The following is an 11,912-nucleotide window of genomic DNA, read 5'->3' on the forward strand; positions in this document are numbered from 1 at the left end:
TTTAAAGGTGGACGAGGGAGAAAGAGAAGGAGAGAAACATTGATGAATGAGAGGAACATCGATTGGTTGCTTCTTGCACACCCCCAACTGGGGACTTGGCCGGAAACCCAAGGCTTATGCCCTGACTAGGAATCAAATCGGCAACCTTTTGGGCTGCAGGGCGACACTCAATCCACTGAGCCACACCAGCCAAGGCACATTTTTGTCATTTTCAGCCACCAAGATTGTGAGGATTTTTAAGGCAGCCCTAGGAAGCTTATACAGCTAGATGTCCCACCTTTGCTTGGAGTGAAATTATTTCTCTAACTCTGTCCCACAGCTTATTCTGCAGGCAACTTGATCTTTCAATACCTCATAGATTCCATTCTGACCAACTGCGTGGACGACATCATGTTGATAATACCTAAAAAACAGGAAGGAGCAGATTGATACACTGTATGTCTTATCAAGATACACACAGGCCAGCCCTGGCTGGATGGCTCAGTTGGTTGAAGCATTATCCTCCTACCCCAAGGTTGTGGGTTCAATCCCTGGTCAGGGCACCTATAAGAAGCAACCAAGGAATGCAGAAATAAGTGGAACAACAAGTCTCTTATCTCTCCCCCTCTCTAAATTAAAGAATAACAGAGCGCATGGGAGATAAACCCGAGGAAAATGGGGAAGCCGGCCATGGCAGGGGAGTTACTGAGAACACAACATCTGAGGACAGTGGGAATATTGCACATATCCAGATGAATTTACTACATCTTGAACCCTTTGTCACTAACAAATGAGGCAAAATCTTCATTCTTTAGCCTGCTTTCTTCTCACGTAGAAGACACGCATGAATAACAGTATTTACTGAATATGGAGAGATGTGTGTAAGAATGTGCCTTCTGCGAGCCGTTCTAGTGAATTATCAAACCTGGGAGGGGGTCACGGGGACCCCCACTCAGAAGTAGGGGAGGCCTGGGAGTTGCACTTGGTGTCTGAAGCCAGGAGTGGCCTTGGGGCACTGAGCCCTTGACCTGCGGGGGTCTGACGCTACTCCAGGTGAGCATACCCAGACTCAGAATTAAATCGAATCACTGGACACTCAGCTGCTGTCCCAAGAGCTGGAGAATTGGTTGCTGGTGTCAAACGAAGAAACACACTCTCACATAGGGTGTCAGGAGTAAAAAAAACAGTTCACCTGTATCCCAGGGGTAGGCCCCACCCCTCAAACTCTCTCCCGGAGAATGCTATTAAGCCATCTGGTAGGTCGACAAGATGAGCACTCTATGGCTCTCCATCAGCATCTTTCCCTGGCCTCCCGGGTGCTTGCTTAATGGGCTCATCCATAGTGATTCATCAAAGTTTAACCAGCTAGGTTACTGATACAGACCATGGCCCACCTTCCTGGCAGTAGCAAGCAGTGCTAACCGCCCCCGCCCCCACTATGGATGATTTCTTACTGAGACCAGCCAAATACCTGGGTCATCAGAGGATTACATGGAACTCCTTCCACCATGGATGGGGCAGCAAGGTTCTTCCTCCCTAGGATAATTTTATCTCCGGGCTGTATTTGCTTTTCTAGCCTTCCACGCTGCTGCTAACGGCAGCACCTGGGCCTGCACTCAATGGCGCTATTCACCGTCTCAGAACCCACACAATATCGCTTCTGATCAGGCAACTCAGTTTAGGAGGAAGTCAGTGGGCGGGTCCATGTACCCCATCACCCCGAAGAGGCTCGCCTCAGAGAACAGACGCACGGCCTGTTTGAGGCCTGGGCTACATACAGGGCCAGGCCGCAAGCAGCATCGCGGGGGTCAGGGTCTTGTCCTCCGGGATGGGCAAACACTCTGAACCAACCTGGGAACCCGAAGGTTTCATTTCTCTGGATCACACCCAATGACTCATTCTTTAAATGTTTGCTTCCTGTCCCCCTGCCCTGAACTCTGCGGCTGTGGGTTTTAATGCCTAAAGGGGAAAGGGTTTCTACCAGCGAACACAAGAGTAGAGCATAAGTTGTGCTGGTGTGGACCGCCCCAGCACTTTTTGGGGTATCTCAGGAGGGCCACCATGGGGTCGGGGAGAGAGTGTGACTGATTTGGGCAGGAAGGAGAGGATGGGGAGATACTGCTGCCCTGGGGGCCAAGGGAAGGTGTGAATGGGGTTTGGGGATGTCCCTGGAGAACCTCTAACTGATGCCACGTCTTGATTCCTATCTGTCCTGATGTGGGGTTCTTGAGGACCCCTTCCCTACGCAGGGCGCAGAATAACAGAGGATCTGGGCCTACCCCTTTTGCAGGGGCACAAAAATGGGCACACAGGCCCCACATCCTACCCACCCCTCCATTTCTGCAGAGCTCTCAGCGTCCAGGTACCATCCCCCCCAGCCCCTCCCACCTCTGTAGAGCTTGCAGCCGGGTTTACCGAGCTCCCGGACCCCTTCCGACCCCTCCCTTCCCTACTGGAGCTGCTTTCACCGGGGGGCTCGTTCTCCAAGCCTCCTCTGTCGCCTCCTCCAAGCACCCAGCGGCAGCAGCTAGGTCAGCTCGCGGTTAGCTCGGTTAGCTCGGCGTTGCAGAGCATCTGCATCCGCCACTAAGCCCCGCCCCGCGACGGCGGTGAGCCAGGCCGCGCCGAGGACTACAGCAGAGCGCGGTGAGTGCACCAGGCGGGCAGGGAGGGACCCAGGCGGCCTGGACCCCGCCCCGCCTGACCCAGGGCCCGGCAGCCAGGCCTTCAGCTCCCGCTGGCTTCTTTGCTCTGCGGCGTCAGGGCCCAAGAGCCGTCCGTAGAAAGGACCCCACAGCCCCGCCCTGCTCGGGGCCGAGCAGACCCGCTCTTCCCGCCCCTCCGCTCTTGCAGGAACCTGGAATCTGGCGCCCCCAGTCCCCGTCTTCACTAAGCTTGTGAGCCCCTCCCTCTTTCCAGGAGCCAGGAATGCAGGCCAAAAATATCTCTCCCTTCCGGACCCAAGGGGCTCCACTCGCAACCGCATCTGCTCTGGAAACCCTGACGCCCGAGCTTTGATTGATTGCTCTTCCAAGCCAAGGGTCTGGGTCCCCAGCCCGGGCGTCTTGTGGAACCCGGGAGTCGGTGCCCCCAACTCTTACCACCCTACATCCCAGGAATTTTGCTACCAACACCCCTTCCCCCACCCTACGGACGGTGACATCGGGGACCCAGGGGTCCAGCCCGCCAGTCCTCGCACCGCGTGCCCCAGTGGAAATAACGATCAGGGGACCCTCGGATCCTTAAGCACAGGAATCCGACCACTGTTCTTTTGGGGACCCAGGAGTCGGGGACCTCAGCCCAGAAACCTCCTGAAAGCTAGGGGTCGGTACCTCTTTCCTTTTTTAGAGACCTAGGAGACAGAGATCCTAGACCCTATTAAACTGAGGCCCAGTCGCCAATCCCCTGCGACCCAGATGTCCCAGGATTTCATCCACCCTGACAGGCTGGCCTGGGGCAGACGGAGGGAGGGGCCACAAGGCCGAGGGGAGAGCGAGGTGACATGGGGGCGGGGACCTGAGCTGAGGGTCTCTGTCCTAAACAGAAGCTAAACAGGCGGGTTGCCATGGCAACGGCCTTCCGGGGCCTCCCCTGGAGACTGCCCTGGAGTTGTGCGGGGGGCGGGGGAACCGACCCCAGGAACCCCCCCTCTTCCAGCTGCTGTGTCTTCCTGTTTTGTTACCATGGCGACAGTGACTTCAGCCCTCCACTCCCCGCCACCATGGGTGGGGCGGGAGAGTAGGGGTTCAATTATTCCCCGGGGGCGTGATCTTTGTGTTGGCTCCGCCCTGGGGCGGGGCGGGGATAGCCCTGGTTCCCCGGAGTCCTGTTCGCGACCAAAGCCCTGCGCTCCGGCCCCGCCCCCGGCCGCGCCCCACTCCTTCCCCAGCCCGCCATCCCCACCCAGTCCGCAGACCCTTCTAGTCTGCAGCTGTCGCCTGTGCTTCATTCAGCTCAGCAGCCACAAGCCAGTGAGGTGAGGCTGCGGTGATTCCGAGGGTGGAAGCGGCGGTCCAGGATTCTTGTGTGCAGGAGGAGAAATGGGCTGGGATTCAGAGTGTCTGAGTCCCTAGAAAGACTGAGGCTGGGCCAGACTCGGGTTCTGGAGAGGAGAGGGCTGGGGACCTGGACTCCCTCAGGCCCTACGTCTGAACGGAGAGGGGGAACAGAGGCCTAGAACCCCCAGATCTGAGGGAGGAGGGGCTGGGGGCCTAGACCCCCGGGCCTGAGGGTCTGGATCCCCGGGCCTGAGAAAGGAGGGGCTGTGGGCCTTGACCCCCGGGTCTGAGGGAGGAGGGGGTGGGGTCCAGACTCCTGGGTCTGCGGGAGCAGAGGGATGGGGACTCCTAGGATCCCGGTTTGGAGGAGCTGGCATGTGGTCCGGGGAGGTCCTCAGGAGGCGGGGAGCTTGGACTGGGAATCCTGAGTTTGGGAAAGAGAGTGGCTGGGGTTGAGAATTATCGACCTCCCAATCTTGGGGACAGAAACCGAACTTGGACTGGAAAGGCCCGGGCCGAGGTCCAGCGTCGGTGCTCCGAAGCGCGGACGGAGCTGGGGACCTGGGCAGTCGGCGCACTAAGGCCGAATGAGATCGAGGCTGAGGCCAGCGTCCCCGCGCGTGGAGAGCACGGGCTGGGATCCCCGTGTGCGATCCTCAGTCTGCAGAGAGGCGGGGTGGGGTGCTCGGCCCGGAGCGGGGGAGATGGCAGGCTGAGGCCCGGGGAGTCCTGAGTTGCGCCGAGAAGCCGCAGGGGTGTTCCTTTCCCTCCTCCGGGGCGCGGCCGCCCATTTCTGAGCTCCGGGTCAGGCCATTCCCAAGGTGGCCCCAGCGTTAACCGCCCTCCACGCGGCATCGCGGGAGTTTTGGCCCGTTCTCTTCCTACTGGGCAGTCCGGATTTCCTCCTAACGGGTCCTCGAGGGAGGGGCGCGGGGGCGGCACCCTACAGGTGTCCCGGGACACCTCCCTTCCTGGAGTTGCTGGGTGGTGTGGCTGCGTGTCTCTGTGCTCGGTTCCTACACTGAGCCTCCCGCCAGGCGGACCCAGGGATCAAGGTTCCCGGGCACTCCTCTTGGGGGCCCGGCGTCCAGCCCATCCTCCTAGGGACCCAGAACTCACATGTTGAACGGCCCAGAAATGTGGGTTCCAAGCCTTCCAACTAGAACCTGGAGTCCAGGTTCTCCGCACCGCCCCGCTTTTCCCTAACCGACAAGCGGGGCGGGTCATCCCCGAGGCCGGCACGTGGCGGGGGTCCCAGCGCCGCCTCCTGTCCCGCGCCACTGTACTGCTGTGTGGGCTGACTTGGAGTCCTTATAAGGCCCGGAGACGCGGCGCCGCCTGGCCCGCCGCCCAGCAGCCCCACCGCCCCGCCCCCGCCTCTGCCCAGGGCCCTCCCCCGCGGCTGCCGGGGGGGCGGGGGGGGGGCTGGGTGACGCCCACGCTCGCCCGCGGGGCGTGCCCTTTCGCTTTGCAGCCTCGGTTTCACCCCCGCGGTTTGGCGACTCAGGAGAAAGTGGGGTTGCGCTGGGGTCACCCCACCCAACTCCGGCTCTGCCGGGAGGTGCGCCGGGGCTGATGCAGCGGAGTCTCCTAGGCGGTTGGGGCGAGCCTCCCACCGCGGCCGGCGGGCCAGCGGCCTGGGAGGGCGGGGCTGGGGCTGAGCTGGACGCTGAGGTTCTCCCTCCCTCTGAGGCTCTGACTAACCTTTTCCAGGTGTCTGACTTCATCCGCCTCCGCAGCCGGATCTTTCTCTGTCGGGGTCCTGAGCTAAGACCGCTGGTGAGTGGACTGGGGGCCTGGACTCCTGGGTCTGAGAGGGTAGGGGTTGGGGTGGTGGGAGGATGAGACTGGGGTTCGATTCCTAGATCCTGAGGAAAGTACCTGGGAGCTTGGGTTCCGAGGAGTGGGGCCCCAACACCTGTGTTATGGGAGGAAGGAGTGTGTCGTGGAGCTGGGCTCCTGGGTCCTCAGGAAGCTGCTGTGCAGGGATGACAGGGTCCGAAGTGGTTAAAGCTTCTTAAATTGGCCCCGGACGCTGGAAAGAGGAAGCTTTAGTTCCCTGTGTCTGAGAGAGGCCTTCTGAGCTTTTTAGGGATGGCAGCTGAGATGTGAGGCATTTCAAAGGCCTGAGGGAGGATCTGATCCCCAGCGGGTTGGGGACGACGCTGGGGACTGGATTCCTGAGGCTGTAGGTTCCGGAGAGAGGGAAGCGGGAAGCTGATTTCCCTGGGTGCAGGTGTCTGGTGTGTTCTGGGCTGAGGGCCCAGGATCCCAAAGTCTGAAGCTGTATAACGAACAGGACAGGGAAGGCCTAGAGATTTCAGTGGAAAGGCCAGGGCACTGAACTGCTGAGAATCTGGGAGCTGAATTTCATGAAGGTGGGGGTCTAGCTGGCTGCGGCCCTGAGGGGGTTGGATTTCCTGTGGCAGAGGGGGATAGGCATGAGGAAGCCCCACTTCCTTTGGGTTGAAGTTCTCAGACAGAACTCCCAGGCAGGAGGAGTCAGGCTCATGATCTCTGAAGTGAGGGGGGAGGGGGGCGCCGAGGAGGGTGCCAGAGGCTACAGCTAGTTCCAGGGACTGGCTGGAAGCTCTGATCAGATGTGAGTGATGAGGATGATCGCGGGTGGAGGAAAAGTCCCGAACTTTTGGAGGCTGGAAATATCTAGGCCTATTTGGTGAAGGAGGAAGTTGGAGATGAGTGCTGAGATGCAGAGCCCTGGGCACTCAAAAAGGGGGAAGCAGAGAGAGAGAGATGGGTTGTTTAGAGGACAGAGCCTCTTCTCTTGGGGTGGGTGGGGGGGGGCAGGGGAAGGGATGCTTTAGAGCCTGGTCTTGAATGCTGGGTGGCTGAGTCTCTGGGGCAAGGAGGGCAGCCTTGGGTGTCCATTGGAAGAAAGCTCTGTGGTTATTTATTTCTTTATTTATATTGAATTTATTGGAGTGACATTGGTTAATGAAATTATATAGGTTTCAGGAGTACAATTCTATAATAACATCATCTATATATTGTATTGTGTGTTTACCACTTCAAGTCAAGTTTCTTCCCGTCACCACTTACCCCTCCTTATCCTCTCCTACCTCTTCCTACCCCTAGAAGCTCTGTGGTTTACAGGAGGCGGGTTACAGGGAGAGGAAAGGAGTGTCTTGACAAGGAGAGAACTGGGGGCCTGGACTCCTGGGTCTGACCTGAGAGGTGGGACACCTGAGGCCAGAGGGGCCTGGGACCTGGTTGACCAAGCCATCCTAGTAGGCCTGGGACTGTCCCACTTTGAAAACTGAAAGACCTACATCTGGGAAACCGACTCCCCCCGCACCCCCCCAGCTACAGTCCGGGTTCCTTTGTCCCCCTGGGATAGGGGGGCAAAGAAGCTGGGAGCCTGGATTCTCCTGTTTGGAACCTCCTTAGGACACTTTCTTTCCCCCTCCTGCAGCCATGCCGGTGACAGTGACCCGCACCACCATTACAACCACCTCCACGTCATCTTCAGGCCTGGGCTCCCCGACCATCCTGGGGTCCCCTCGGGCACTGACCCAGCCCCTGGGCCTCCTCCGACTGGTACAGCTGTTTTCCACCTGTGTGGCCTTCTCGCTGGTGGCCAGCGTGAACGCTTGGGCAGGGTTCGCCGGTAACTGGTGTATGTTCGCCTGGTGCTTCTGCTTCGCCGTGACCCTCATCATCATCATTGTGGAGTTAGGTGGGCTCCAGGCTCGCTTCCCACTGTCCTGGCGCAACTTCCCCATTACCTACGCCTGTTACGCCGCCCTCTTCTGCCTCACGGCCTCCATCATCTACCCCACCACCTACGTCCAGTTCCTGTCTCATGGCCGCTCCAGGGACCACGCCATCGCCGCCACCTTCTTCTCCTCTGTCGCTTGTGTGGCTTATGCCACCGAGGTGGCCTGGACCAGGGCCCGGCCTGGCGAGATCACTGGCTACATGGCCACGGTGCCAGGCCTGCTCAAAGTGGTTGAAACCTTCGTGGCCTGCATCATCTTTGCCTTCATCAGTGAACCCAGCCTGTATAACAACAAGCCGGCCCTGAATTGGTGTGTGGCCGTCTACGCCATCTGCTTCGTCCTGGCCGCCGTGGCCATCCTGCTGAACCTGTGCGACTGCACCAACGTGCTGCCCATCCCCTTCCCCACTTTCCTGTCTGGGCTGGCCCTGCTCTCTGTCCTCTTCTATGCCTCCGCCATGGTCCTCTGGCCTCTCTACCAGTTCGACGAGAAGTACGGCGCCTATCCGGAGCGGTGGAAGGATGCTAGCTGCAGGAGCAACCACAGCTCCTATGTGTGCTACTGGGACCGCCGCCTGGCTGTGACCATCTTGACAGCCATCAACCTGCTGGCTTATGTGGCCGACCTGGTGTACTCGGCCCGCCTGGTTTTTGTCAGGGTCTGAGGCTCTGACCAGGAGCTCCCGAATCCCACTTCTTTCCCCAGGTGTCTTCACTGAGTTCTGATTTCCTCTGATGTCCTCTTCCTGGGTCCCTCTCCTTCCCATTCAGCTCACTGTTTCCTGTCTCTTCCACCTGCTCCCCCCTGTCCTGATGCTCTGTTTCCTCCCTTTCCTGGCTTTTTTTTGGTTGCCCACATCCTGTTTTGCCTTTCTCTTCTCACTCTCTTTTCTACTTAGTCTGTTGCTCAGTTCTTTTCTGGCCATCCTGTTGGTGTTCTCGCCTGCCTTCTTTCCTGACTACTTCCCACTTTCCTTCTTTCGATTTCCTTGGGAGCCCTGAGACTTTTATGTTCGCCCCCCACTGCCATCCCCCCACTCCAAAGGTGCTGAGCTCCACATCCCACACCCCTTCGCAGCTGTTCAGACCCTGGGCCCCTTGAGGGGCCTCATTGCCAAAGCATGTGCCCACCCTGGCTGTGCCTTAGTAGGTGTGCGTGTATGTGTGTTTGTATGTTTGGGGGGGGGGTGGGTAGCTATGGATTGGGCTCCCTTTCTCCAAGTGGAAGGGGGTGAACAGTGTACCTGTGTTTTAAGTTAAAAAAAAAAATCCCTGGAGGTTAATCATTTTTAGTGGATGGGAGGCTTAAATCACAGACCCCGAGTCCTTAGGCCCTGCCTGACACTCAGCCTCACCAGAGATTGGCTCCAGAATTTTTGCCAGGCATAGTAAAACCCTGTGCCTAGAGGCCCTCTTCAAGGAAGCCGAGAGTGATGGATGCCTTCCACCCCAGCTGCTCTCTGGATGTCCAGATGCCTGAAGTGTTTGTGAGGGGCAGGCATGTGGGGGCTCCAGCTGTAGTAGTAAAAACAGCGTGTACTGCCTTTGCTGGGAGGGGGAGAAAATGGCCACTGCAGGCCTTCCTTGGAATGGTAACCTGGGTTTTTTGTTTTCTTCTTCCTGTCATGAGGGCAAAAATTACTGGGTGGTCCTATTCTTAAAGGGGAAGTTTCTTGTCCATTAAAAAGAAAGAATTTGTGGGTGGGTTGGGTCAGTGGGGATTGCTGTCGCCCTAGTAAGGGTTTGCACTGCTTGAGTGTGTGATACACACACGCACGCATGTTTCTGTGCGCTAGGTGCTTCCTGCTACTTCCCGCTTCTCTGGAACTCACACATAACATGATATATATATAAATATAAATATATATTTTATTTTTTTTAATTCCCTGGAGCTTCTGGTTCCCGTCAGCCTCTGCTGTCAGTTATAGAGAGAAGCCTTGTCCCTTCCTCCACTCCTACACCCTTAATGTTCTTTATTTTATTTTTTACCTCAATATAAAGAGAAAAGGAAGACTTGGGCTTTCGTTATTATTGGGGAAGGCTCCAGGAGGGTAGGGCAAGGCCCAAATTCCTGGGTCTAGTGGGAGGAGGGCGTGAGGCCAAGACAACTTTGGCCTCATCAGAAAAATTCTGGCTGACTCTGGATCTTCCAAATTACTCTCTCAAACCAGGAAAGCTCCTTAGGATAGAAACGAACAAGATTTCTCCATCCTTGGAGACCCATGACCACCTCAGAAATATAATGCCCGATCTGAGTGCAGCATCTTCCAAAATTAATTCTTGCAGATTCCCTATCTCAGTAGTAGCCTCTCAGAGCTGAGAACCCAGACACTTGTTCTTCCTGGCCCCTTTCTCAGTCAGTTGCTAATCAACCACTGTTTTCTCCTAAATTATATATATAATCTGTCCCGTCTCCCAGGTGCCTGACCCAGCTCAGGTTTCATTTTGTTGCACCAGAACTATTGTTCCAGTCTCATCCTTGACCATCCTACCTCCAGCCCTTGGGTGCTCCCAACATCCAGGTGGGATCCTACCCTCCCCTGTTCACGTCCATCCATATCCCACTCCACCTAGCCTACAGGTAACACCAAAAACCCTTCAGTCCGGCACTGAAGGCCTTCAGGATCGGACCCTGCCTACCTTCCACTCTCAGTTCTAACCCCCCTGTCACACTGGGTCAATAGACGGCCTTGGTAAAGAGCAAATGAGTCTGTCCCACAGAAAGTCATCCTGCCCCTTCAGACTGAGAATCATAAATATATAAATCAGGAAATTCCAGAATCGTGCCACCCATTTTCTGCACCTACACCTGCAAAAGCAGTTGGGAAGAGAAGCTGCAAAGGTGGGGAGGGTCTCGCCAGAATAGACTGGGAGGACTGCTTAGAACAGAGGCACCCCGTTTTGGTGAGGTATAGCCTCTTCTGATCGCTGCAGTGTCCACCCCAGAATCCTGCATCTACCCCTGCCTCCTCAAAGGGTGTTTCCTACCTTCCAAGCTGGGGGTGTCTTCCCAACCCGCACCCCATGATTGAACCCCTTCTGGAAGGACCGCTCGAACCCCGGGGGTGAAACGTAGGTGACCGGGAAGAACTCCGGGAGCATGGGAACCGAGCGCGGTGGGATTCTGAGGCCAGTATCCAGGGCCACTCTCGCCCCCATCTGCTCTGGGGCAGGGCGGACGCCTGGAGGTGGCTGGAAGGCGAGAGCTCCCAATATTGAGGGTAGGAGAGACTCGGATTTTCTTGCCCCTCTAACGAGTTTGGGAAAGGGTACCCCGGCCGGAAGGGGTACCCCGACCCTGAAAAGTCCTAGACCAAGTACCGTGGGAGTCCTGAGTCGCCAGGTGCCGCAGCAGCACCCCATTCCGCCTTGCCTCGCGGAGCATGCCGGGAAAGGAAGTTCTCGGCCGCGTCGTGACCGCAGGCGGTCCGCAGGCTCAAACTACATGTCCCAGGGTTCATTGCGCTGCTGCCCGGGGCGGGCCGTGGTTGCCGGGGCAACAGCGGTGCTCAGAGAGAACCTCGAGAAGCTCTCTCGAGCCGGGGGAGGGACGGAGCACCACCAGAGAGGGACAGAGATGCTGGTGGAGGGACGGAGAGGGGCGGGGGAGGGGGCGGCGAAGGGTGACAGGAGGAGTCCCCCCAGGGCCGACGTTCGGAGAGACCCTTCCCAACCCCAGAACAGATGCTACTTTTAGTGCCAGAACTCCAGAGCCGGAGAGGGACAGGGACCGAATCCCAGAGTGGAGAGAGGGAGACACGCGCCCTTCCCAAGAGACAGAGAGAGATTCTTAGAATCAGAGAGACAAGTAGAGAGTGGGTGAGAAAAGCACAAAGATGGGGGGGGGTCAGGAGAGGGAGAGAGACCCCCCTCCCCCAGGAACAGAAGGAAGGACTGGGCCGAGAGAGGCACAGGCAGAGAGAGATAAGAAGAGACAAGCACGAGCAGAGAGACAGAGGAAAAACATTTCCAAAGACAGGGACACGGAGAGAGGGAAAGAGGCCAGGATTTAGAGAGAGAGAGAGGAGAAGAGACATAGAGAAAGAAAGAGATAGACAAGAGAACAGAGAGAGAGAGAAACAGAGAGAGGGAGAGAGATGAACCCTCAAAGAGAAAGAAAGGCAGAGGGACAGGGAGACAGAGACACAGTCAGAGAGAGATTTGCAGAGACAGAGAGAGCGAGAGACCCCCAGAAA

At 57.4% G+C, this 11,912-nt stretch overlaps 1 protein-coding gene across 4 annotated transcripts; it reads left to right on the forward strand.

Moving 5' to 3' along the window:
• Positions 1-2,503: 2,503 nt before the first annotated feature.
• MYADM (myeloid associated differentiation marker) lies at positions 2,504-9,727 on the forward strand. 4 transcript variants are annotated; one of them, XM_045186492.2, is made up of 3 exons: positions 2,504-2,625; positions 5,691-5,756; positions 7,411-9,727. In XM_045186492.2, the coding sequence occupies exon 3, from the start codon at positions 7,413-7,415 to the stop codon at positions 8,379-8,381; it is 969 nt and encodes a 322-aa protein (XP_045042427.1). In that variant the 5' UTR covers positions 2,504-2,625; positions 5,691-5,756; positions 7,411-7,412; the 3' UTR covers positions 8,382-9,727. The 4 variants fall into 4 exon arrangements, with proteins under 4 accessions (XP_045042427.1, XP_045042426.1, XP_024434464.1 ...); XM_045186491.3 differs by lacking the exon at positions 2,504-2,625 and adding an exon at positions 3,823-3,955; XM_024578696.4 differs by lacking the exon at positions 2,504-2,625 and adding an exon at positions 5,424-5,538.
• The last annotated feature ends 2,185 nt before the right edge of the window (positions 9,728-11,912 follow it).

The sequence above is a fragment of the Desmodus rotundus genome, chromosome 12 (genome assembly GCF_022682495.2).
Source record: "Desmodus rotundus isolate HL8 chromosome 12, HLdesRot8A.1, whole genome shotgun sequence".
NCBI lineage: Eukaryota > Metazoa > Chordata > Mammalia > Chiroptera > Phyllostomidae > Desmodus > Desmodus rotundus.